Raw genomic sequence first — 27,822 nt, 5'->3', positions numbered from 1 at the left:
GCTTAGATTTGAAGATCTGAGCCTTCCTCTCCCAGTGCCCCAAGCTGCTTATTACATCATGACACATCTTTGCCTGGGCTGAGCTGGCGGGGTACCCGAGCACACAGGCAGCTTGGCTGGAGGAGGGGCAGAGTTTGGACAGCACAGAGTGCATCTTTGTGATTTCTGAGCAGGAAGCCCTTTCTGTCGCTGAGCAGCTGGGACGAGTGCCTGGACCCGGTGTTTATTTCATTAAATGGAGTATCAGAATACCATTTGTGTCATCCTTGGTGATTTATGGTATGCACGCTAGGATTAAGTGCTACAAATAATAGTTTCTGAAGTTAATTTCTGTGTACTGCATTAGTGTTTATTCATCTGTTTCCGTGAACATGTGGAGGGATACAATTTATCAGCCGCATATGTTTACTCATGGGCTAATGAATGTAGTTTCTCATGTCACTGGTTTTAATGGAAGCTCTGGTCAGGTACTGCTGGACTCTTAGCACGAACAGATAAATCATACTACACATCCACTAAAAATAGTATTTGCAGCTCTGTCACAGGAATGTACCACTTCTTTTTAGTGGTTGTATCATCTGGGCTCTGAGGAAGGGCTAGCTGTAACCACAGCAGGTAACGTGCTCCCAGACAATGCCTTATTGTCTGCCTAGGCAAGCACATGCTGCTCTCAGAGACCTTGCATACCTACTTAGAATCAAGATTAAATTACCAACCTTTTTGGCATTTTTATGTAAAATGTTCTTTATTCTGGTCTTCTCATAGCTGAAGTATGAGTCACTTGCAAGCCATGCTAGATTTTGGCTATGCTGCTTGATGAAGTGTTCTGGATGCAGTGAAACATTTAATCAAGGCTCCAGGCAGAGCAATTCCCAGTGGTCACCTTAAAAAAAGGATAGAGAAAAAAGAAACAAATTATGGCACGTTTTGTTTGCAGCATTAGGCTTAGTGTTTGTTAGGAACAGCACAAGGAAGTGACTTTGTTTTAGCCTTAAATAAAAGTGTAAGCAGATTTCTGCCTAATTTTTCTGATAGTTTTGGTTAAATCTCTGAGTTGTACAAGCACTCTGATCTCCCAGTGTATTCTAGGAGATATTGGTGCTTGATAAAAGTGAGTTGGTTGTAAAACATCAAATTGCCTTACTAAACTGTGCTTTACCGTATGACTTCACCTCCAGGAAAGTTTTGCAGTGTTAATATGCTGGAATCTGAGCCCATGGGTTGAAATTACCTGGGAAGTTACAGCATTACTTATAAATCTTATTCGTCGTGTTTATGCACACATTTATTTAATGGAGAAAATGAAATTTTAATAAAATGTGTTGAGACCTACATTTCCAAACCATTTTTAGGCTGGTCATCAGTAATGACTCCTGGGAAAGAGGAAATACTGTTTGAGATTGGCTCAGAGGGTTATCTTTTGCTTTGTCCATATTTGTTCTCCACGGTCTGCATTAGAGTGATTGGAGTGGGTGATCACAGCCTGTGACAGCTTTCACAACCCCTCTTTCCTTACGGTACTCCTTAAAAATGGACCTTTGGGCTGTAACATCTGGATCCAGCCTTGTACCTTGATCTCCTTCTGTGGAGAGATCCCAAGTATATGGCTTGGCACATCTATTTATTGCCTAAGCGCTTATCCCTCTCACCTAGAATTAGGGACTAGAAGACGTTCCCTTTATATTCACTACATTGATGTATATATATTTTTTCCCAAAGATGCTACCCCAAAACTCAATGATCAAGTGGCTGCTGCTGCCCCCTGGAGATTTCAACTTGTCTTTCTTCCAGCATTGCCTCTTTTGCTAATCCTCCGTGTTCCTGCCGTTAATACTGGAATTCTTAACAACTTTATATTTCTATTTAACAGGTTTGCTCTGCAGCACAATAGCTTAATGGGAATTTTTATTGTACTAGCATGTACCGGGATTGTTTGCCTCCTAGAAAATGGAATATTCAGATGCCTCATTCATCCTTTAAGTAAAAGCCTTATCCCAAGACATTTTCTGGAAAGTGAGCTTTCTATCCTGTTGTGGAAATAGTAAATATATAGGGCTGTAGTTCAGGTTTCCCATCTTCCTGAGCTTTGGTATTATTGGTTATTCAAGTAATTTTAAAAGTGTTTATTTTTTTCTCCCCCAGTCTTACCATTTCCCAGCATTCTCTTTCTCTCCAGGCTGTAGCATGGTTCCCACAGAAGTGAGTTACATGCCACTTCTTTATCTTGTCTAGCTCAATGTAATGAGGCATCAATGAGAAGTGCCCCACTCACCCATGGTCACCTTTAGTTAAAGCTGGAAAACTGGTTCAGTGTAGCCATTAAGTTTTTATCATTCTTGAAGTAATGTTTTTAGAGATTTCTTGGGACAGTGATGTTTGTTGTTTATTTTTCTGTTTTTCTTTTTCTTTTCTTTTTTTTCCCTCCTTTTCTCTCTGGAAATCCATTTTTACTTGCTAGTAGACTGATACTTAATCTGTTCCTTTGCCTTCACTGTTTGGAAGAAGCACATGCACTGTTCCTGCAAACACTTAGTATAGCCATAACTTCACTGATGTGAATAGCCAATAAGACTACTCATGTCAATAAAAAAGGAATCTACACGTACATGTGTTTTTCAGGATTAGTGAACCATTTCTTCCTGGATGAACTAAAGGCATAAGTGGTGGAGGCAGGAGAAAAGTAACTTGTGTTGGCTATGTTCTTGTGTTAGTTGCATGCACATGTTAAATTGGCAATTTAATTTCTCTTTTTTTTATTATTATTTATGATAATATTTGCGAGGAGATGGGGAACAGAATCCTTCACTTTCATTCTGCTAAAATTACTTATGCACTGCCACAGTCTCCATCAAAGAAGAACAGGCCCCTTATGTTTTTTAGTATGAAGGATCATGTAATAGCTTAAGCATAAGCACAAGTCTTCAGGGCCATGTGTGCCAATACCATCTTTAGATTAGGTGGTATCTCGTGAGAGATACAGTGAATATCATGGCTACAAGCAAAAGAAAGAAGAATAATTCAACAATATATAAATTGAAAGAAAAGCTGTTGCCTTTCCCCTCTGTTTGATCTTTAATCAAATAGCTGTCGCATTTGAAGAAGTATTGAACGTGTGAGACATCTGGGACTTCCTTTCTTCTTAGATCACCTTCTAGCCAGAGATCTCAGATGAAGCATGGAATGTGGATGGGATAGCTGCATGTGACTACACGTGGTTCAGGGCTCCCAGTGAACCTTGCTGCTGCCACATGAGCTAATTCGTTTTCTGTGAAACCGTTTTCCCCTTTATTTTCATTGGATAGATGGAAGAACTTCAGAAAAAAAAAATCTATCTATAAACCCTCCTCACCTTGAAATAAAAGAAAAACAAATGTTAATAAGCGCAATAAAACAGAGGGATATATTCTGGCCAAATGAGTCCACTGGTTTATAGAAGGCGTTATGATCGGATAGAATTTGGCATGTTGCCTTCTAGTGCAATGTTTTATTTTACATACCTTTGTAGCTCATAAACCCAGCATGTTTGGTCACTAGAATAATTTCTTGTTCCAGAATAAAACTTTCATATTAAGTTTTTTATGTAAAGCATGGAATTTGTCTAGCCTGTTCAATAGTGATTGTCTGGAGGACTAGTGTTTTTGAAGTGGATTAATTCTTTTGCTGTAAGAAATGAAACTTGGCAATCTAGCAACTGTTTCTTAATTCAACATATTTTCAGTAAGAACAGATTTTTCAAATGCAGACTCTATTTAATAGCACCCAGATACTCATTTTGTTGAACAAAAAAACCTCTAGTTTTGTGTCATAATTTTTTCCTTGCCCTCAGAATTGTTTCTAAAACTGCACTAAGTGAAGGCTTTACATTGCAGTATCCCTGTTGTAGAGCTTCTTTCACGTAGACTCTTCATAAATGCCCTCAGTTAATTCAAAGAATGTATCTTTTACTATTTTCAAAGTAAAGACCACATTTAAAAATCAACAAAATCAGTGAGATTCACATGGAATTAATTGTATTCAGGTTAATGCCCTGAACACTTAAATAATATGTTCATAAGGCTTTATGAATCAAGGTTCTCGTTTGATTCTTTATATATATATTAACACTAGAGGCTTATCTGATTTTTTTCTCCCCTTATATCTGATTTAAATAAGGAAATCAAGTAAAATCTATTTAAGGTAAATGCTGCTTTACCTCATACAGACAAAAACCTTACTGCTTCATACTCCCACAAGACATAATTTGTTCTGAATTTGTTTATGGAGAATAACCTCAAGAGCACCAATTTGAGCAGCAAATAAGAATCCCAATAAGATTAAGATAATTAATACTTCCTCTGCTTCACAATCGTGAGATGGCAGGATGCAGCAATTAGGTTGTCACAGATGAGGATGGGTTGACCATCTGCAATAGACAGGGGTGTTGCACTGTTGCAAGGAGATGTATGGTATGCCTGGAGAATGAGGAATTTGATTTGACTGCTTGCAGTTACTCATCTCTGTGGTTTACTCACTGTTTGTATTTTTGCATCCTAGATTAATACAGGTTGAATGGAGCAAAAATCAATCAGGAAAACCAAAGAAAATTTGCACAGAAGTTGATATGTAAAATTATTGTGTTTATTTTACAGTACACAGTAAATAAGCAACCTATATCATTCCCTCCAACTACCTGAAGGGAAGTTGTAGTGAGGTGGGGGTCAGTCTCTTCTACTGAGTAACAGGGATAGGACAAGAGCAAATGGCCTCAAGTTGTGCCAGGGGAGGTTCAGGTTGGGTATTATGAAAAATTTATTCTCTGAAAATGTGGTTGGGCCCTGGGATGGGCTGCCCAGGGTTGTGGTGGAGTCACCATCCCTGGAGGTGTTGAAGAAACACAAAGGTGTATTCTGAAGGACATGGTTAGTTGGCACAGTGGGGATGGGTTGCTGGTTAGACATGATGATCTTGGATGTCTTTTTCAGCCTTCATGATTCTATGATTCTACATTTTTCTGCTAAATAAACTGAAGAAAAGCTTTAATTTTTAGTCTTTTTTTTTTTTTTTTTTCCAAAATGCATTATATGTGTGAGGGGAAGCATTATACTGGAATTTATAGAAATTTAGAGTAATTTTTTTGAGATTTACACAGACACAAGTAGAACAAAGCTTGTCTGATTTTTTCCATTTCTTCCTTAAAATTAAAGCATGACAATATTTTGAATCCATATGTCAGTTTTCCATCACACTTGTGAAAGATTTCAAAGTTATTGTGACTAAATAGTCACAGCATTCCCATGACTTCAGCAGAAATTCAAGGAGAAAAACCTGTATCAGCACCTGGACCAGCAGAAGGAGCCACTCAGAGAATTGACAGGCATGAATGTGGGTAAACTGGCTGCAGTCCTTTTCCTGCTGTTATATTTTATTACATATGAGTGAGAATTGAAGCTTTGGTCCCTATATTAAGTTTACTGTTGATATAGATGAAAATCAAAGATGTGTCTGCAGGATGGAAAGTTGTAGGAGGTTTTTGGTTGGGGTCTGTCCAGAGTAAAGTACACTGAAAAGCCCAGGGGCTGCTTTCAGGTGACTGTTTTGTGCCTGTTTTGCATGCTCAGGGTGTTGACTGATGGCTGTGGGGTCTTGCAGAAACTAGCATTCACCATGTCGGCCAGAGTTGGAGGATGAGAGGAGAAAGGGGGTGGTGGTTGTTACTTCCTGCAGTCTTATAGGCATCTCTACCTAGGGGTTCCTTCCTATTCCATGGGCTAAGATGTGAACAAATTCCTTAACTTCCCTTCCTTTCTTCCTGCAGCATATTTTAGCTTTTGAGGCTTTTGGTCTTCTGAACTGGATATTTATCCTTGTACTCGCTGTTGTTGCTGGAGGGTGTTTTGCCGTGGCTGAGCATGAGAGTGCAGCATGCATTATGTAGAGCTTTGTGAACACGATGCCTGGGGTGCAGGTGACCTTGCGTTCATTAAGGCTGAGGCAGACTTGCACAGTTATTAATTGATAGCATGTGATATTAATCAAACCACGTATTTTAAGAGCCGAGTGATGCATACTGGTATCTTTATGCATATGTGATGTGGAACTAGAAAGAGGCATTTGGATGCTGAGAAATTTGGCTTAGATGGTTAATGACAGATTTTGAATTGTTTTTTCCTTCTTGGTAAAGATGTGATAAGACATGTTGAAGCCTTCCTGTACCCTGTGGCACTGAGAGACTTTGTGGTCATAATTGTCTTATGAGTTTTTACTTGGGATCTGGACTTCTGAAATAATTTCAAAGTGAAATTAATTTCCAAAACACTTATTACTTAAGTGAAATTTTTGTAAATGGGCATATTGCACAGGGCTGCTTATGAGACCTAACCAACAGCGAATTATGATACCGTATGTATTATCTAAGTTCTGTGGATTAGCAGTAATTACGGTGTAGAAACTATATATATATAAATATATATATATATATAAAATATTTAAGTATCTTTCTAAAAATTTCTCTCCTTGTTTGAAAATTTCTTACTTCTCCAAAATCTAAAGCACACATTCAGTATGAAATACACTGTCTTTGTTTGCTTGAAAACTCATTTTTCAGGATAAACCTACTTCTATAAAATATATCATTTTTACTTCTATTTTTCAGTCCTCCAGAATCCAGCCTTGTAATTTATTTGTCTCACGAACCCTATCCATCTGTATTCTTGGATTCTTACTATTTTACATTATGCAAGCTGTAGGCAATGCAGAACTCCTAACCTCAAACCCCAGAAGTTTTCCTGTTTTCTTCATATGATTTTTACAAAGGCCAATCTCTCATTTAAAAAATGGTTTCTGGTGGTGAAATGTCACTAGTAGCTGAGATGTTGAAGCTGTACATGACATGCATGTTATTAACAAATAAATTGCAGAGCTGTGCAGCTGCTTTAGCTTGAAACCGTACGTAACAAAATGCAACACTTTCACCAGAGGAGTGTGTTTTGCCATGGCAGTTCAGGTGCAGGCCCTATTTGGCAGGTGACGAAATCTTCATCTGTCACTTCTTCTGTGTTTCTCCCCTCTCCATGATTGTCACCCAGATGCAGCAGTCACCATGAAAAGGGAGTGTAGGGAGTGTATAAACAGGAGGGGGAACAGTTGTTTATGAGGGTAGATAGCGATAGGACAAGAGGGAATGGTTTTAAACTGAGGCAGGGGAGGTTTAGGTTAGATATTAGGAGGAAGTTTTTCACACAGAGGGTGGTGACGCACTGGAACAGGTTGCGCAAGGAGGTTGTGGATGCCCCATCCCTGGAGGCATTCAAGGCCAGGCTGGATGTGGCTCTGGGCAGCCTGGTCTGGTGGTTGGCGACCCTGCACATAGCAGGGGGGTTGAAACTCGATGATTGTTGTGGTCCTTTTCAACCCAGGCCATTCTGTGTTTCTATGATTCTATGAAAACCAACATCAGCTAGTTTTCCCTGTGAGAATTTGCCTGGTTATTTGATTGTTTGAACCATTGCTTATGATGCTGTGATCAGCACTTCTGGTACTTCTACTGTCATAGATTTAAATTTGATAACAAAACATCTGGGTTACTTTGTCTCAGTCCATGAGGCCTTTTATGTACCTTTTGTGAATGATCAAAGGAATGATATATGGTATAAATAATGGCCTCCTATAAAAGGCCATTGAAGACCTGTAGGTGCAGTGTTTTGTCTGCACTTCCTGCAGATCTCCCTAATGTTAATGTAATATATCATCTGCTACTCTTTAGTGCTGTGATAGTAACCTACCGTGGGCATAAATACCAAACACAAACTTTAAAAAAACAACCAAACAAAAAAAGCATGACAGAGCAGTTTACTTACATGAGATGATTGATGAACGTGGGACGCAGCCACTGTAAGCTTGGGGAAAGATGCAGCAAGCAAGCCTGGGTTAACCAAGGCTTGTTAAGGCAGTTAACCAAGCTTCTGTCATTAAAGTAGCTATCTTTGGGATTGCCCCAGTGATTAAGTCAGCATGGTTTGGCAGTTACTGATCTGTATTAAAAATGAGGAGGGAAAAAACATTATGGCAGGTGACTAGAAACAGTAAAATTCATAGGCTTCAGATCATCAGAGATGCCTGCACTGATCACATGCAGAGCAGACCTGTATGTTTTCAAGCAAGTACAGGGAAATCCTTTGTGGACAATGGCATGGCAAGTACATGTAGGAACAGGCTTCCTTCAGCACACACTTTTCTCTTTAGCAGGTCTTCAATGTTTGGTGGCCATTTAATATTTTAGATCCCAAACTAACCATTTCTTCCTCCCACACACAAATAATGTGAAGTGTCTGTGTCCTCTCTTTCATTTTTCCTTTTCTCAAAATATTGCATGCCATACCCAGCAATCAAGCTCTACAGGTTTTTGAATTAGCATAATTAGAGCTGTGAGAGCTCAACAATCCTCTCTATGAAAAAACTATGATAGGATAGATGAGTGCACAGGGAGGTAGATTGAGAGTTGGCTGACTGGCAGAACTCAGAGGTTGTGGTCAGAGGTGCAGAGTCTGATTGGAGGTAGTGAGTGGTGTTCCCCAGGGGTCAGTACTGGGTCTGGCCTTCTTTAACATCTCCATTAATGACCTGGATGAAGGGATAGAATGCACCCTCAGCAAGTTTGGTGATAATACAAAGATGGGAAGAGTTGCTTACACACCAGAAGGCTGTGCTGTCACTCAGAGTGGCATGGACAGGCTGGAGAGTTGGGCAGAGGGGAACCTGATGAGGTTCAACAAGGGCAAGTGTAGAGTCCTACATATGGGGAGGAATAACTGCAGCATCAATACAGGTTAGGGGCTGACCTGCTGGAAAGGAGCTCTGCAGAGAAAGACCTAATTGTCCTGGTGGACAACAAGTTGGCCATGAGCCAGCAGTATGCCCTTGTGGCCAAGAAGACCAACGGTATCCTGAGATACATTCAAAAGAGAATGGACAGCAGGTCAAGGGAGGTTCTCCTCCCCCTCTACTCTGCCCTCATGAGGTCACTGCACTCCCATCTGGAGTACTGTGTCCAGTTCTGGGCTCCCCAGTTCAAGAAAGACATGGAACTGCTAGAGAGCCCAGCAGAGGGCCGCAAAGATGATGAGGAGCCTGGAGTAATTCTGAAGAAAGGCTTAGAGACCTGAGACTATTCAGCCTGGAGAAGAGAGGACTGAGAGAGATCTTATCAATGCTTAAAAATGGTGAAGAGTGGGAGTCAAGTGAATGGAGCCAGTCCCAGGCTATTTTCAGTAGTGTCAGGTGGCAGATCAAGGAGCAATGGGCACAAACTAGAACATAGAAAGTTCCATCTGAAGGTAAGAAAAACTTTTCTGGGAGGGTGACAGAGCACTGATACACTTCCCAAAGAGGTTGTAGAGTCTCCATCTCTGGAGATATTCAAGACCCGTCTGAACGCTTTCCTGTACGACTTGTTGTAGGAACCTGCTTTAGAATGGGGTTGGATTAGATTTTATCTAGAGGTTCTTTCCAACCCTATGATTCTGTTATTTTATGTGATTCTGTGAAATAATGCACAGTCTTACATAAACGATCCTTATTACTTGGAAAAACATGCACATTTAACAGGTGAAAAAAATATTTGTTTAGATATGCATAGGCGAGGAATTAGATGGTAGTGGCTGCTCCTAAAGTAACATTTGTTTGCAATCAGAGGAGAGCTTTGAGATAAAGAGAAAAACAGAATTTTATTTTTTTTTATATAAAATGTAAGGGTGTTTTTTCCTCCCTCAAAACTGAGAGTTGCCAATACATAAACATTTCAGAGAGGATTTTACACCACCTCATCTTTATGTCAAGCAGCATTTAATGGTTGAATGATCCCCTGCCCCGGGACTTGGCAGCTATTCTCCAGGGGCTGACTTTGGAGATTACAATGACAGTCTATCAGTGGATCTTTTCCAATATAAACTAGGCTAGGGCCATTTAAAATCAGTTGCTATCAACAAGTTAAATTATCTTTATTTATGTTAGAAGCTTTCCTATAAGTATTTTATAACAGTGTGGAATTTTAATATCCGGAGGGGTTGTTCCTGCTGTCACTGTTATTTGGCAATGTTCTAATTCATGCGATTAGGCACAATTTACCTGATTTCTTTCAAAATTATGTGATTTGTAACATTCAAGTCTAATCAACATCTAACTCGCAGTGCTCACACAACTTTTTCTGATTCCTCTCCTTATAGGTGGAAATAACACTTCAAGATATCAATGACAACCCACCAGTATTCCCCACAGATATGCTTGATCTGACTGTGGAAGAGAATATAGGAGATGGATCTAAGATAATGCAGCTGACAGCCATGGATGCTGATGAGGTAGGAGCATCGTTTCATGTACAAAAAATGCTGTTCTGGAGATGCATATTTTACTTGTTTCTTTATTCCCTGTGTGAGGATTTGAGGAGCCATTGTGCCACCCAGTTCTTTGTGCTGCACCTGCACCCTTTGCTATGCTGTGTTCAGTGCCTGCCATGCAGTCCCACATAGGCACACACAGTCATGACAAAGTCCCTGTTAACTGAAGGCTGCTCGCTGGACTGTGTGAGATGAGAGTTAATTTCTCATAACATGTCCTAATGAGCAGTTGTATTGATGACAAAAAAACACCCCCTGTTTTGGCTCTAGACGGTGTTGTTTTCAGCAGTTTCATCACATACCACATTCACCGACTTGGCAACAGTACTGGGCTGCCCAGCTTTTGCAGAGATGTATTGACATCCAGTTTAAGACCACAGCTTTAGATCTAAATTAATCCCAATTTTGAGATTTGCAATAAAACTCACGTGAGATAGAATTGTAGAATGAGATAACTCTCATTGTAGAATGAGAGAACTCTAATACATGCTCACATTTTCACCAGATAACTTTATACTGTTATCCTGAAGGAAAGTCTTATTTCACCAGAGAAAGGAAAGAAAATAATGCTAAAACATCTGCTCTATACATGGACCCTTTCACAGAGCCTTTTTGCTTGCATAGATGTATTTTTGTGAGGATGCTACAACTAAGGAGCTGTTAAGGAACTAGCAAAATTCTTCTGAGCAACTGATGTTAAACAGTTGGCCTGTTGGCTTAATGAGGGTTATTGGAGTCTCTTGTATGTGTCAGGCAAATACATCCAAATACAATTTAATGTATTCATTCTTTTAGGAAAGTAAATTATGAGAGAGTTAATCATATTGTTTCATTCTCTTGAACTTATTTGCTTTCCACTAGGGAAAAGACTGAAAAGTCAGTATAAGCATGAAAAGAAGATTGTGTTGTCATTAAAATATAGGGTTACACTTAACAACAACAAGCAATTCTTTCATTTAAATAATAAAGTAATTCAGCCCTCTCAGGAGAATTTTATTTCCAGTCATTTTTGTGTTACTTTGGCTAGTCCTTCTGTGATTGCTAATTGATGTATTTAATCTTGCTACTACATAGGGATTCCAAGAAGACCGATGGTATCCTCGGGTGCATTAAAAAGAGTGTGGCCAACAGGTTGAGGGCAGTGATTATCCTCCTCTCCTCTTCCCTGGTGAGGCCACATCTGGAGTGCTATGTCCAGTTCTGGGCTCCCCAGTTCAAGAAAGACAGGGAACTGCTAGAGACAATGGGAATGGACACAAGCTTGAACACAGGAAATTCAATCTGTAGATGAGAAAATCTTTACTGTAAGGGTGACAAAACACTGGAGAGGCTGCCCGGAGAGGCTGTAGAGTCATCTTCTCTGGAGACACTCAAAACCCACTTGAATGCTTTCCAGTGTGACCTACACCAAGGAACCTGTTTTAGCAGGGGGTTGGACTAGATAACCTCCAGAGGTCTCTTCAAACACCTACAATTCTGTGATTCTCCGACTGGTATAAATGATTAAGAACTTCTTTTCTGATGAACAGACAAAAGTTGCCTTTGGAAAAATGCATATCTGTTACAAAAATTGTAACTGTGCACCTTATAACGTGTATCTTAAGATTAGAAAGAAATAAATGTTAAATGGCTGCTTTCTGCTGAGATATGACAAACTTTTATCTAAGATTCTAGCAATATATTATGCTCTCTCCTCTTTTGTGTCAACTCCTGCTGTGTTATGTGTTTCTGTCTTCTTTCTTCACATGTGCAGCCCACATATGCAGCTCAATAAAATGAGGGAGCCTGAGCATACTGCCTTTGCTATGTGCATAGCTGCTTTCAGAGCCAAAGGTTTAGCTTCAAGAGGATAACAGAACCTCTAAAACTTATGATTGAAGTGTATACAAGAATCTTTCATTGATAGTATTAAAGCATCAAGTTTCAGCCCCTTGTATATTAACATAAGCACTTTTTAGAAATCTGAGAAAAGATGTAAAGACAGTGTGTAAGTGCCAAATGGCACCTAAGGCTCTAGCAATTGCAACGGCTCCTAGCACTTTGCAAGTTTTTTTCAGACTGTTGTTGATGGGAAATTTCTATACAGCTTTTTAATATGTTATACCTTATAATTTCTTGTTAATATTGTACGTTTTGCTTTGTTTCTCACCTAATTGTCACCTAATGTAAAGTTACTAATTTGATTAGGCCATCATCACAAGTAGTTCTGTTTTCACTGTGCTCTGTTGATAGAAGGCTACCCAGCCAAAAAAAATGGTAGAGAATGTGATCACCTCTGAAATCTTAAATTCCCATCATCTGTTTTTATTAAACCACACAATTACAGGAAAACATATTACATACCTCAAGTGCACCTGAGCACACAGGGTCTGTGTATGCTGAAGCACTGCGTGCAGCTGTTCCAGACCAGATACCTGGAGAAGAGGGTTTTCTTTCAAAATGTTGTTTTATCTGTTGGCTGAATCTGACTCTTTGAAGCAGCACTCCAGGGAATAGGTTTGGCATCAGGCACTGTCACAAGGCCAGGTAGCGAAGGCTTTTCTCTCATGTCACAGGTACGAATGGGTGTTTATATCTGTTTGCTTTTTTTGCCTGTCTGGTAATAGCTATAATTTCTTTCTCCTTGATATCTTTGATCAGGGTGAACTATGGTCCCCATACAAAAGGCATGGGAGAAATGGCCAGCTGCTCACCAAAACACATGGCCCAGTGCCCACATGTGTATCTTGGAAAGGAAGGAAGTGACCCCAGAATCTGAGGTCTTGTTTTGCTTTGCCATAAAGACCAATGCTAGGAAGAGAAAGGTATAGCTAAGTATTGGCTTTCTGGGGAAACGTGCTGGGCTGGCTGCATCCCCTGGCATAACAGTGCAATGGCATCTTCATGCTGAGCAAGCCATCCTTAGGAGGTGACTGAAAGTGGAGCCCAGGTAGTGGCCGTTTCTGGGAAGCATTAGAACTGAGATCCGTAAGGCTGAATGATTTTCTCATTACTGATCAGTGATACAGGTAGGATAAGGTGGCTTTTCACAATGTTTATGATGGGGCAGGGCTAAGGCAAGATGCATTGTATCAATTTGGGGGTAGAAAGGTTTGTTTTTTGTTTTTTTGTTTTTTTGGTTTTTTTTGGTTAACTTTTAATTTCACCATTTAAGGAATAGAGAAAAAAAAACATTTTTTTCTTTGTAAAATTACTTTTCTGTCTTTTTCTTTTTGGCCAAAATGTTCAAAATGCTTATGAGTCCTTTGTTTTTTTCCAAGGTCAAATGAGAAATTCTGTTTGACCCCCAAAGGAAAGTTTTTTTGGTTTCTGGGGACTGACAGCACAACCCAAGAGATCAGAACTGTGCTATTAGTGACACATGACTTGTCACTACAGGGCTGGCTACTCATAGAGATGAATGCATCCTGACGCATGAAGGGCCCTTTGGGGGGCTGCTGCATAGCACCCGTGCAAATACTGCTCCCAGGAGTTTCCTCTGATTTGGAGGTGGTGGAGCTGGTGCTTGTTGCCCTGATCTCCATCCTTGTACTCATCCTATCTTCCTCCTCTTCAGCCTGACAGGAGGGCAGAGCTGTGTCTGCAGGCAGGATGTCCATTTAATTTAACCTTCCAACATAAAATACTAATAAACACTGATCACTACTATGTGGAAAGGTGTTGCACTGCTTGGTAATGCTGGCTTGAAGTTAAAAAAAAGTATCAGAGCTTTGTGGTCTTGACTGGATGCAATCCTGTTATGAACAGTGGAGCAAAAAAGTATCCGAGCGATCTTGTCACTTCACGTCTCATAAATAAAAACTATGTGTGTATGCATTTGTATTGGGGAACTGAAAAAGAGGCTGAGCAGGAAGGCTGTTTATTAAAGGAAGCTGTTCTGAAAGTATTTGCCAAGTGCAGTTACTGGAACGGTTCTTGTCTTACTTAAAATTACAGTGTGGTTTTCCTGGCAAATAGCTTGATTTGACCACTTCTGTTTTTACTTAGGGAGCCAATGCCCTTGTCACATACACTATTATCAGCGGTGCGGATGACAGCTTCCATGTTGACCCCGAGTCAGGAGACCTGATAGCCACCAAGCGCCTGGACCGCGAGCGCCGCTCCAAGTACTCCCTCTTGGTTCGTGCTGATGATGGCCTGCAGTCCTCTGACATGAGGATAAACATCACTGTCAGTGATGTTAATGACCATATCCCCAAGTTCTCCAAGCCAGTGTATTCCTTTGACATTCCAGAAGATGCCACTCCAGGTAAAACAGAAACAGCCCTAAAGTGACAGAAGTTTTCTTTTTGTCTATCTAGAGGTATTTGAGAGGAAGAGAGCAGGAGACCTATCTGACTTGTCCAGTGAGCAGCTCTCGAACATGATGGAGAGAGAGAGGGAATCGTGTCATGCTGAAACTCTGCTTGCTAACTTGTGCGCTAGTGGAGTAACGTTTCTTTTAGGAAAGTACAGAAATGTTTGCTGCTCCAAGAAAAAACAGCCTAATACGTAGGTGCAGAATAGGAATTATGCATATTCCAGTGGAAAATTTGGAGTGCTACTACTTAAAATAAAATAATAAAATAAACAAGAAAAGAAATAAGTGGAAAAACTTACAGGATGGAAACACTATACTCTTGTGGAAAAGATGCGGTGATGCTAGCCATCTTCAGTGAATATGACTCATAATACTTAATACATTGAGGGTAGGATCACAAGACTGGTGACCATTGAACTGCCAGTAATTTATACGTTGGTTCTGACATACTCTCAATTTCTAACCTTAACGTCACATTTTCTCATCTGCAACTCCTGGCTCCGACAGTGTTTTCTTTAAAAAATATAACCTTTAGATAGGTAATTCTGATTCCTAGAATTAATCGCTGATCTCTTGAGTTGCTCTTTTCCTTTTTTAAAACTTGTTTCTTTTGTGAGACTGTTTTAGCGTTCATAAGCTAGGTTTTAAGCTAGAAATTATTTAGACCAAACTTTTCAAAAGCTGAAAATTCAGTGGTATTTTTTCTTAAAGGCAGTATACTACAGCCGTAGAGTCCTTTTGACCAACCAACATGCAATCAGAAATGTTAAAGTATTAGGTAATCAAATGTATGGAAGTTGTACAGGGATATTCAACTGGGTAAGAGCTGTAGCAGTATTCTTCATCCTGATAAGCAGTTTTTGTCGTCACATTGCTTGTAAACAATTAACTGCACTAGAACAAATATAATTCATTTGGTTCCAGGAAAAAGAATTCAAATGATTAACTTTCTTGGAAATGAGCTGATCTTAATTATAATTACTGTTTACTATACTAAATAGCAAGACTGAATTTCCAAACTTCAATAAGATAAGTCAGTCATGTGAATTCAGCTATGCAGAAATGAAAACAATGGCACAAATTCACAAGGAGCTGAATTTCAAAAAACACTGAAGAATTGACCCCTATAAGGTTTCTGGTTTTCTAACTGCAGTGCTCATGCACTTTTTTCAAAAAGTAAAGCTAAGATCTTTGGTATGTCCTGACATTTCAGTTTCTGCATTTAAAGGAATTATATAGAAGTTTTCAGAACCTGTATTTGTCTGTGGGGAGAAAAGGGTCCTTTGAGTAGCAGAAAGAAAATACATAAAAATTGTTTTTGTCATGGTTGATATCTCATCTGGACATGTTCCAATTTAAAGATAAAAACAAATATTGCTGACCATTTCTTGTTTGTGGTTTTTAATAGCCCTTGAAAATCAACATCATACTGGTTATTGTTACTGTCAGCTTTGAAAAACCTTTCAAAGAAGTTAAGCATACAGTGCTGAGGCTTGAATATTTTTTCGAAGGATTCCTTTTACTTCGCAGAGGTGCTTGACAATGATCTCGCTCTTAACACGTCAGTGATGTGCCTTTTGCTAGTGACTTACTTTACTCTCTTCTCATGCTGTGCAGGCTCATTAGTGGCAGCCATTCTAGCTACTGATGATGACTCCGGTATAAATGGAGAAATCACATACACTGTGAGTGAAGATGATGAAGAGGGCATGTTCTTCCTGAACCCTGTTACAGGAGTCTTCAACTTGACCCGCGCACTAGACTACGAAGCACAGCAGTATTACATTCTGACCATCCGTGCGGAAGATGGAGGAGGCCAATTTGCTACCATCAGAGTGTACTTCAATATACTGGACATAAACGACAATCCACCAGTGTTCAGTATGACCTCATATAGTACATCTTTGATGGAGAACTTGGCTCCAGGATCTGCTATTCTCAACTTCAGTGTCACTGATGCAGATGACGGTAGGCCTTTACTAATATTCTGATGATAAACGCGTATTTCACATAAGCAACATATTAGAAGGCCTAGCAGAAAGGACTTATTAGGGCTATTGTTAGGATATCGTGTGATTGCATTTATTTTATTCTATGTACGTAGAGGTTATTTTTCTCATGTTTCACATTAGGTTTAAGAGAGTGGCAATGAATTGCAAAGGTGTATTTTATCTAGAGCATGTTACACGGTCTAGCACAAGGAGCGAAATCGTGTCTAGCTTGCACATTTAAGTTAGACCCAAGCATTCTTTCAGATTTACTTTTTCATTTTATAATATATCCTAAGTAAGTTTCTGCAGTAAGAGGTTTCATCTACAATTATCGCAGCACATATTCTGAAATGTACTATAACTTCTAAGTATATCATTAAGAGAACTGTGATCTACAAGGTACTGATAGTGGAGAATTAAAAAAGATGGCAAAAAGAGAAGGAAATTTTCTCTTTAAAATAAGCTTTAATCTTTAGATTATTTATGACATCTAGAAGGTATTAATGTGTCAGAGTGCAAAAGATACAATCTTTATAGCTTACTTGAGCATTTTTCCATATAATTTTTGTCCAAACAAGAATAATTGCAGAATATGATCATAAAATACATAAAAATTATTCCATAGCATGTTAAGTGTCCACAGACATTACTCAGGGTGGCTTAATACAGAGTTATTCACAGCACTCATGCTGGGTTTCCAAGTGAAGGATATTTTGTGAGATGTTAGGCAAACTTGTCTCCTCTTAACTCAAGAGGCTCAGGAGAGACCATAGAAACGTCTTACACTGAAATGTGCACTTCAAGCACAGAGCACCCACATGCTTCAAGGAGTCCCAGTTTGTTCATGTGTAAAAACTGAGCTCATCAAGATGGTTCATTGAAATATTTTTTTCCTCATGAAATACAGGTTGTCCAAATTACAGGCCTTTTTGCGGGAACATCCAAGTGCTGATGGATAGTACTTTCTGTGGTAAAGATAGTGCAATGATTTTTGAGATCAAATTGAGAAAGTGATAGAGAAAAGAGGTTTCATACAATGAGCTAGCAAGTCAGAAATTACAAATTCATGATATTGCTTGTTCTTGTATGGATATTTCATTCTCTACTCTTGTTAAAGATTTTATTTTATATGTAAGCTAAATGTAAATTGGAGGAGGAACTTATAGTTGTATCTATGTATCCAGAGAAATGATTTCTTCTTTAGACTTGCAGAGAAATGTGTTTGTGTCTCATCTGCCTCCTCTCACAGTTCCTCTTTTTTGTCCAAATATTCTTGTCTACATCACAATATATAGTGGGAAGAAACTCAACAATGAAAAAAATTATATGCAAACTCTAACAACTGAAACAGGAAGAAAAAAGAAAAAAACTTTAAAAAGTTAGCAGTATGATGTTTGGTTTCAAACATTCTTGAAAGTTAGTTCCACTTAGCTATTATGGATCTGCTTTCCTTTTCCTTTTACATTAATTTCCATCTGTGTACAATGAATGTGAACTGTCATAACATTGACATATAATTTTACTTTTATCATGCAGTCAATTAGGAAGGAAGCAAATGAGCTTTAGAGGAGCAATTCAGTGAGAAGTCAGCCAGATATCTTGCTTCTTCTATTTTCTGGCACACTGACTTTTTTTAATAGATCGGATTTAAAATTAGTAGGGCAGAAATTTCATTCCAAGGTCATGCCAGGCTCAGTTACCCAGTAGGACTGCAACTTCAGCAAATGTTATAATCTGTCAGTATTTTTGTTTCAAGCCCAAACCTTTTTATCCTGTGCTTTCTTGTATTTGGGTAGAGTACAGAAATAACCATTACTGTACTGCTCTGCATGTGATTTGCAGACAATGCACACAAATATAATTTCATTGATTGTGCTACATGATTTCAGAGATCAGAATAGCTCTTAAGAGACATTGTTTTCTAGTGATGTATACCTGTTGTTTTCAGATAAATGCTGGTAAAGGACAAAACTGACTGTGACAGTGAAACAGCTCCACTGTCATTTTCTTGTTTGACACACCTTGGGGAAACAACAGCTGTTTGTGTCAGTTTGAACCATACAGATACATAGTAAAGATCAGTTAAAACTACAGAGGAAATAATGAAAAGGTAGAGGGAGGTGAGAAAAACAAGTAGTAAATTTAATAGGAACAAGCACCACCATAGCAAACAATGGATAAAAGAGTATTAAAATTTAGTAAAAATTGATTTTCATCTAAATGATCTAATTTCTACCTATTTCTGAAGTCAGTTGCCAAAATATTGAATTGCCAGGAAGTACTTTACTGAAATCAGAAGTCTTCCATTCGTATAATTAATCATTTTGAAGTACAGCTGAACAGGAAATAGAATAGTATTATGTTTTACGTTGCTTCACTTGATCAAAGTAATGTAGAAATACTAATACCTGGCATTTAAATGTATTCATTTCTTTAATTGCATGAAAATATTTTGTCTTTCATGTTTGGTTCTATTTACTTTGTAATTATGTCCATACAAAGAAGAGGAGAGAGAGAAAGGCGCCAATTAGAGTAGCCCTTGGGAGAAGGCAAGTAGTACTAGGGTTCCTGAGTCTGAGCATAATAAACAGGAGCAATTAAAAAATCAAATACAGTAATAATATTGTAATCAAAGCCATTTAGTTGGAGGGAAAAAAGCTGCTGTCTAAAAATGACAAAATGTACGACAAAGTAACAATCTACTTAAGCAGGCAGCTTGGTTTCTTTGCATGTAAAAGTGAGTTTGAGGCGTAAATGAGTAGCGAAAAGTCTGTTAATCTGCTAATTCTAAGTCACAGTCTTCATGCCCCAAAACAAGAAAACAAATCAATATAAATTAAAATATTAATGAAATAAATACTTAATATATCTGTGTATATAAGTCCATACATATACACATATATATATATGTATAAATGAAAGAAGACTTATTCCTATTTCCATTGGGTGTTCCAACAATTAGCTGTTTACAGTGAGCTCTGACATTGAAGTGTCAATACACATTGTTTGCTATGTGGCATATTTAGGGCCATTTTGTAGCCTTGTCAAGACTCAGAATGCATTTCCCGTACCAAAAGTATAAATCACTCCCTTGACCACAATTGCTAGTTATGTTTCAGTCATAAGATGAGGGCTATTCATCTGGTGTTTTTGAACACTTCCTTGTATGGTAAGCATACCTCGGCACAGTATTCACTCTTGGCCTGCTCCATCTAGGCATGGGACTTTCTGGTTTTTTTTTTTTTTTTTGGGGGGGGGGGGGGGGGGGGGGTTGGTTTGTTTTGTTTTGGTTTTTTTTTGTTTGTTTGTTTTTTAATTGGTTGGAAAAAATCATGAAACAATTACATTGATGACAATGTTGCTGACTAGAAATGGGGAGAATGGAGCAAAAAGTTGTTCTGTTAGCAGCAGAACTATTGATACTTTCTTCAAAACTATTGCAGATGTGACAACTTGTGCATGTTCTCACTGCAGTTCTTGCTGAAAGAAGTACAGGGATGAGATCTGCTGGCCTTTCCCTCAGTGGCCTCTCTAATTAGCAACATCCTTCCCTGTCCCTCTTCAGCTCCTGTCAGAATTTAATTATTTTCATGGCTTATGTTCCACTGTGAAACTCTGCTGAAATTAACTGTCGGATTCAAAAATTATAATGGGGAAGCTGAATGAGAGGCATGTTCGTATGCTCCTCATTTCCATAGGAAATGAAGCTTGAAGCATCTATATATCTAGGTCAGTGGGATTAAGGCATACTCTCTTACCTACCCGTTTCCTGACCCCCAGGCTCCAACTCACAGCTGTCCTTCAGCATCGCCTCCGGGGACAGCATGGGGCACTTTGGCATTGACAACAGCGGGGTGCTGAGTACCCAACAGCCTTTGGATCGGGAAAGCCAGTCTTTTTATAGCCTTGTTGTGCAAGTCCACGACATGGCCCCTCTCCCTGCCTCCAGGTACACAAGCACAGCTCAAGTTTCCATTATTCTGCTGGATGTGAACGACAGCCCTCCTAGCTTTATCTCTCCAAAGCTGACCTACATTCCAGAAAATACACCGATAGACACAATCGTGTTCAAGGCACAAGCGACTGACCCTGACAGCGGTCCAAACAGCTACATCGAGTACAGTCTGCTTAGGCCTCTGGGCAATAAATTCAGCATTGGCACTATTGACGGTGAGGTCAGATTGATTGGGGAGCTCGACAGAGAAGCTGTGTCCAACTACACATTGACTGTGGTGGCAACAGACAAGGGCCAGCCATCCCTTTCTTCATCTACAGATGTGGTAGTCATAGTCCTCGACATTAATGATAACAACCCCCTTTTTGCACAAAAGCTTTATAGAGTAGAGTTGGAGGAAAACACTTTGACAGGGACAGATTTAATCCAGGTGCTTGCTACTGATGGAGATGAGGGTACGAATGGGCAGGTTCGCTATTCCATTGTGAGTGGAGATACTGGTAACCAGTTTCGCATCGATTCTGTGACGGGGGTGATAACAGTTGCTAAGCCTTTGGACAGAGAGAAGAAACCCTCCTATATGCTGACTGTTCAGTCCTCCGATCGTGGAAGCAGCCCAAGGACTGACACCACAACAGTCAATATTGTTCTGAAAGATGTTAATGATTACGTTCCCACATTTGAACTTTCTCCCTACAATGTGAATGTTCCTGAGAATTTAGAGACGCTTCCCAAAGTCATTCTTCAGGTGAGTACACTCAACAAATTGACATGCATTTGCTACAATTACTAGTACGCTTTGGAATATTTTATTAATATACCTTGACCATTGGGAAAAAAAAAAAAAAAGAAGACAATATTAAAAAGTTGCCTTTTGGCCATAATCGAACAAGCAGTGGTTGTTGTTTTGTTTTCATTTTGTATTATTTTTTCTTGCTTTTTGACAAAATTTTGTATTAGGCTTTGAAGTGGGTTTTGTGTCTTCCCCAGCCCCCCCATCTATCTTTTTACACACTCTAGGACTTCAAGAGTTTGCCCTATTCTCTCAGCTCAGTCTCAACTTCAATGCAACAAATCTCTCCATCTGATGATTGTCCGTATAGGATGAGGCTCTATTCCAAACACTGAAAGAACACTAAATGGATTGAGATAGCAGAATATGCAGTGTGTTCTTTGATACTGAGCTCAGTCTATACCAAGTCACCTGTGGTTTTCACTGCACCCCAATGCCATCTTTACTGTATTTAAAGTCGAGAAAGATAAGTAATTAGCTATTCTAAAATTTTCAAGCAGTGCTTTTAAGTCCATCACCACTGTTTTAAGTCATTTTACCATTACAGCTAGTTTATAATAGCCCTTAAGGTACTGGGATTAGTTCAAGCCATTAATTAGGATTAATGTCATAGAGAATATTTTCTCTACCCCAATAAAATTGTACAGACTCCGTACTTATTGGTTACTGAATTTTTTTTTCGTGTCTTTATGTTGCTTTTGTAGGTTGTGGCAAGAGATGATGATCAAGGCCTAAACAGCAAGCTTACCTATGTTCTGGTGAGTGGCAATGAAGAAGGAGCCTTTATTCTCTCAGCCAGCGGGGAGCTGCGCTTGGTGCAGAGCCTGGACCGGGAAAGGAAGGAGCAGTATGTTTTATTGATCACAGCTGCTGACTCAGGTAAAGCAAATATGCAGTCTCTTCTGGTTAAATCTTGCATTACTTGACAGCGTTGCATTCCTGATGTAAAAAAGAAATATTTTCTTCATGCTCTGAAATTTTAGTGCATGGAGATTTGTACCCAAGTTTCAGTTTAGCTCTCTAGGGTGAAAGCTGGGCTCGCACGATGTCAAAGACAGTTAATTTTCTTGAAATTAAGATTTTTATCCTTACTACAGATTTTAGATGGGTTGGTCTATTTACACCATAGTTCTGAATGGTCCTACCAAGGTCATGAGAACCTCATCAACAGCAGTAAAAGACAGTTCAATCTTGTCATCAGAAATGTGCAGACAGTTCAAATCAATGGCCAGAAAAGAGCTATGGATTACAGAGTTAATCTTACTGAAATGTTACCCCTCAAGTGTAATGACAATTTAGATTTCAGCATTTAAATTTTCTGCTTTTCCTACCATCCAGTTTTAGGTTGCTCCAAAATCCCAAATGTATTTTAAATTCCCTCAGTTTAAAACATAGACATGAATTCTTGTTATGAAGATTAATTACACTTTGACTACAGGTGTCTGAGCATAAAACGTTGGTTGCAGATTTGGATATGAGTATTGGTAACAAAGACATTCTGCATCTTATCCTGGACTGATCTTCAGTACCCCAGAATCTGATGGTTTGTAATTTACTGCAAGACTTGTTCTTACTTTCTAGTAATAAAAATAGAAGCAAACCCAACTTGTTGACAAGTTGGTACAGTTTTGTTTTCTACTGTATTGTGCACAGTATCTTATGTCAGTGACAATATCTGTGACTTACATTTTCCTATTGCAGCAGTGCTCAGGTATTTCACAGTCTGAGCACAGCTGAAACTGTGAAATATAATTTTAGGACTTGGCATATCATTTGTCTTGTACTTTGGCTGAAGATACTATGCCACATTGTATTTTTTTTACACTGGCTTTCCATTACTGTATAGCTGCAAAGTGCACACTTGTGACTTGGACATGCTTGGGCTTGAACAAGCTTATGTTATTTCAGAATCTGGATACATCAGAGAAAGCAGATCCTTGGTGCCTATTTACTCTCCCACTCCAAGTTCACAGGTCTAGGAATTGACTAGAATTCTATAGAACTTAGCCCTACATACAAAATACATCAATTCTGAATTCACAAGGCACGTGTGAAGTGGCAAGCAATGATTATCCTCCTCAGAAAACACTAGCAAGGAATCAGCTCTACCCTCTGCTGAGCACCATATATAAGCCAAAAGTTTGAAAGTAGCATAGTATTTATCCGACCATGGCAAATTAAAATATTTATGTGTTTTTGAAGACTTCTGAATTTCAGCAAGTTCAGGGGAGGATTTAATACATGAATTATGCATAGGACCTTTGTCTTCAGTGGCTGACAACAATAGCAGCGTCTATCGTTAATTCCTATCTTTAAGCACATATATTATGCTGAGTAAGCATTATTTGAAGCTTTTTCTTTTTTTAAATAATTTTCCATAATCAAGTTTACACTGATAAGAGGAAGTAACATCTTGAGATGTAAGAAGATGCTAGCAAAAATGTTCAGAAACAGATGCTAAATAGTGACTTTAAGCTAAAGGTAACTTTTTAGTGCATTTAAGTTTCCAGGCGGACAGTCAGTATGATTGGCTATAGCTTTTAGCCAAATAATGTTAGATGATATCTTTTGATCGGACTGGGAACTTTCTCTAAATTCATGCCATCAAAGAAAACATTTGAAACTATGTTAGCCATGATTTATCTAAATAAAATGTCATGGGAAAATCTGCAGAAGTTGATGCCAAAATTTCCCTTGATTTCAAGGAAGTAGTAAGTGGACTGTAGTCATAACAGGTACTCAGAGAAGAAATTCTAGGGGACCCCTGTTATGTTTAAATTTGTCATACTGAGTTCAGCAGACTAGGTAGTAAAGAACATTTATAGATAATTTGTTTGAGGCCTCTTCAAAGAGTGATGTTTGCCAGAGTAATATGGAACAAAGGACTAAGGGTTTTCTGTTGAGCTGTGTCTTAAGTTTTGTATTACTGTGTGTTACATTATCGTATGTGGAATGCACAAGAATTACTGTAGACATCTGGCAGCTGAAATAGAAAAAAAGAAAAAATGATGGGGGAAGGAGCCTTTCTTAAAAGAGTTGTAGCTTATCAGAAGAAGAATGTATTACTTTAAAATATACAAATGCTACTGGTAGAGTTATGTGATGGATATCCAGGCGGTAACACGCTGACCTTTGCTAGTTGATGCTTGATTCATTAAATAAGGTATTTCTGGCTGTACTACTAGAAAGATGGTAATATCTGAAATGAGTAAGAAATGCATTCAAATATTCTGTTCTTGAGTAGCTGATAAATGTTTATAAGAGAAATTCTCACTGCCATGTCCAGTTCTTTGCCTAATATAACTATGTCTTCGTACTATCTTAGCTTGTATTTATCGATAATGCTTCCATTCTTAGAAGGAAGGATCTTGCATAGAGTCAATTCAACCAGCAACAAATAAAAAACAGGTAGTGCTGCAGTGTAGGAAATCAGTGCTGTCAAAATGTTGAGAGCAGACGTGTCTAAAATCATCTACATCCATATTATCTCTGAAAATAAATCAAGGAAGTGATTTGCACTTTGAGTGTAGTTTTTATTAGCTGTAATAAACAGTCTTTTGGTTCACCTTTAGCAGCTAAACAAGTCTTGCTACATATGGTGTGTCTTATTTAGTTTCTTTTCCAGACAGATATCATGGTAGGTGTCCAGACGCAGTTAGCTCTGGGTATGTCTGTATGTCATGCAGGCATGTCATGCAGTATGTCTGGGTAGTACATCAAGGGCAAAATTTTGTCTGTCCAACCTATTTCCCATTTTTCGTAGAACCTACATCTCAATTTTTTTTATGCTCCACTGACTAATTTAAAACATCAGAGAATGATACTCTACTCCTATAGAAATCTGTGCCAACTCTTCTCTTTGTTTCAAAGAAGCAGACACAATACATGCTCAGAAGCACATTTTGACTTAAGAACTGATGAATTTTCAACTTGTTTTTGAATGTCTTCCTGATCTCCCTATACATAATAAAGAATTTTCTAGTTATGTTTATTATCAGTTCATTTATTTGTGGCTGTGGCTCTTACAGTGTTTTTGTAGTTGTCTATGGAGAAGTTGATGGAAGAATTAATTATTTTTGTCCAGAAGTGTCAGCACAATGTATTGAAAACAGTCTGTGGACTCAGAAAGTGTAGCCCCTTTGCTCATGGCCATCACTTCATACCCCTGTACCTCGTGGGTTTTATTGCACATATTGGCAGCACAACCCCGAGTCTATTTGTAGCAGATGAAAGATTACGGCATGGCAAAATGTCAGTCTGCATATGCAAAGCATAGCACCAGCTGGGCTGCATGGGATCGGGTGCCCACACTGGCTGAGGAGTCTGTGCTTCATCATGCTGTGCAGGCATGCTCTCCCTAGAGCCCAGATTTCGGTCCTGGGCACATGAGAAAAGTTTTTCAGTTGCTGAGAATTAAGAGTTGAGCCAAGCTGCTTGTAAGCATGCTCTGCAGGTGAGAAAGGGACCACTGGCAGGATCATGTGCACCAGAGGTGGCAATTGGGCAGTTTTCAGAAAAATGCGTTCCCAAGCAAAAGTCAGAGTCGTGACATATGCATCATCCTGGATCTGACCTAGCTATTCTTTAACGCTGTCTGCTGTCTTCTACACAGTCCTCAAGATAGATCTTGGATCTACAGAGAGAAGTATCAAAACCTGATAAAACATTTTCTGGTGCTTGGCTCAGCAGCAGATGACACAGTGATTTGTGACCGTACATCCTGGTTCATGCTCAGTTTCCCTGAGACAGTCTCCACAAAGATTCGTGATTTTAGCCTCTTTCCTCACTTTCACATTTCCTCCCTACTTTGTCTCAGATAGTTGACTATTGGTCTAAGCAGTAGGATTTTACAAAGAGGCACAAAGCGTCCCTCATTAGGAACATTCAACATCTTCCAGAGCTGTACACCTGTGGCTTTGTTTGAGAAACAAAGCATAATTCAGCCCCAAAGTTCACCCATCCTAATTTAGAGCCCCTCTTGCAGCAAAAGCTGTAGACCAGAGTGTGTGAAATATAAATACAACAGGCAAAATGATGGACTGTGGAATAACATGATAGTGTTCAGATTGCAGATGCTCCTCCAAAATATCTGCTAACATAAACACCAAGAAACCTACGTGAAACTATTTGAGTGAGTCTTTACAGGTCTGTTTGTAACACATAAATCATCTGTTTTGCTTTCCTATAATCTTCTTCATGGCAAAATGATTGGGAAAAGAGACTTTCTCAATTTTTTTTTCCCCATCTGTTGGGGACCCGGCAATGAGTAAACATTCAGTCCTGGCAGCCTGTCAAGAAGTGGTGCAGCCTCTTTTATCATCCATAGCTTTAACTCTTTGAGCCATTTTCTGGAGAAAATGTTAGCATTCCAGCAGTCCTCCTCCTTTTATTTATTGGTCGCAGGGAGGTAGAGTAGCACATCTGGAAACCTGCTAGCTGCTCAGGACTACTGTTTAAATAAACTTCAACCACCATATCTTGCTTTGGTTGGACAGAACAGCATGTTGCCACAATAAAGCCACAATCAAAATGTGATGTTTCTAATCAGAAGCTGTGTTGCTGTGGGTTTTTTAATTATTTTCTTAAAATAACCTATTTACTAATTTAGATAAATAGTTCTGAAAAGCATGAACCAGTGGACTGATTAATATATTTAGTTAGCTGATTGTTGTATACCTTCCTGGCCTGTGTCAAAAAGCAACCATATGTTTTTTCTTTACAAAATGTTGGCCCTTAACTTATGTATTCTTTCCTCAAGAATGCAGGAGGGCAACCAAACATAAAGGTTATATCCTTCTCAGGAATTCTCATTTGACATATGCTTTTGGTTCACTTCAATCTTAAAATCAAATTAAATCTGACAATATAGTTGCATTGTTCTTCTTACCCTTTCTTTTGACACATTTTGAGATATTTCCTGGTCTGTGGTGACAAGTAAAGGATGACTATATTTTCATATTAGAAAAACTGCAGGCTCTATTTTCTGGTGATGGAAAGAAGGAGTCTTGAGGGTTAACATTATGTGAGATTTATACGACTGGGCTTAGAGACATTTATACTCATCCTGTTTTCTTAGCATAGGCTGTTTCTACTTAACAGGCAGTTTGCAGTGTGAAAAGATGTTGCTTTAAAAGAATGAGCTGTGCTTTTAAAACAAATTCAGCTATTATTAAATCTTGTTACTGTCAAAACAAACAAACAACTCACAGATTTCCTTTAGAAATGGCCTGTTTTTCTCGCTTTCTGTATTATGTCTAGATATGCACATCACATCAGACATGGGTGAGCTAAATGAAGCTGAGGTGTACGTACCTTGGTGCTGAGCAGTTTACATAATGAATACGCTCTCGTAGGATCTGTTTTATGCCACAGCTCTGTCAAAATGAATGTTTGTTTCTATCCCAGCCCCATTT

At 38.9% G+C, this 27,822-nt stretch overlaps 1 protein-coding gene and 1 long non-coding RNA gene across 2 annotated transcripts in view; one reads left to right on the top strand and one right to left on the bottom strand.

Annotated features, from left to right (window-relative positions):
• The window catches only part of FAT4 (FAT atypical cadherin 4), a 136,874-nt gene that overhangs the window by 62,375 nt on the left and 46,677 nt on the right, over nucleotides 1-27,822 (top strand). The window contains exons 2-6 of the mRNA XM_015276389.4: nucleotides 10,200-10,331; nucleotides 14,358-14,619; nucleotides 16,288-16,638; nucleotides 20,442-21,364; nucleotides 22,114-22,288. Of these exons, the coding sequence (XP_015131875.2) occupies nucleotides 10,200-10,331; nucleotides 14,358-14,619; nucleotides 16,288-16,638; nucleotides 20,442-21,364; nucleotides 22,114-22,288 (1,843 nt within the window). The remainder of the gene's footprint in view (nucleotides 1-10,199; nucleotides 10,332-14,357; nucleotides 14,620-16,287; nucleotides 16,639-20,441; nucleotides 21,365-22,113; nucleotides 22,289-27,822) is intronic.
• On the bottom strand, nucleotides 129-27,822 carry LOC112532299. Its single transcript, XR_003074829.2, has 4 exons — nucleotides 27,722-27,822; nucleotides 22,158-22,348; nucleotides 7,836-8,009; nucleotides 129-883 (listed from the first exon to the last, which is right to left on the bottom strand). It is a non-coding gene; the product is annotated as an uncharacterized LOC112532299 (long non-coding RNA).

Source organism: Gallus gallus, chromosome 4, assembly GCF_016699485.2.
Source record: "Gallus gallus isolate bGalGal1 chromosome 4, bGalGal1.mat.broiler.GRCg7b, whole genome shotgun sequence".
Taxonomy (NCBI): Eukaryota; Metazoa; Chordata; class Aves; order Galliformes; family Phasianidae; genus Gallus; species Gallus gallus.
This window is presented reverse-complemented; position numbering and strand designations above follow the sequence as displayed.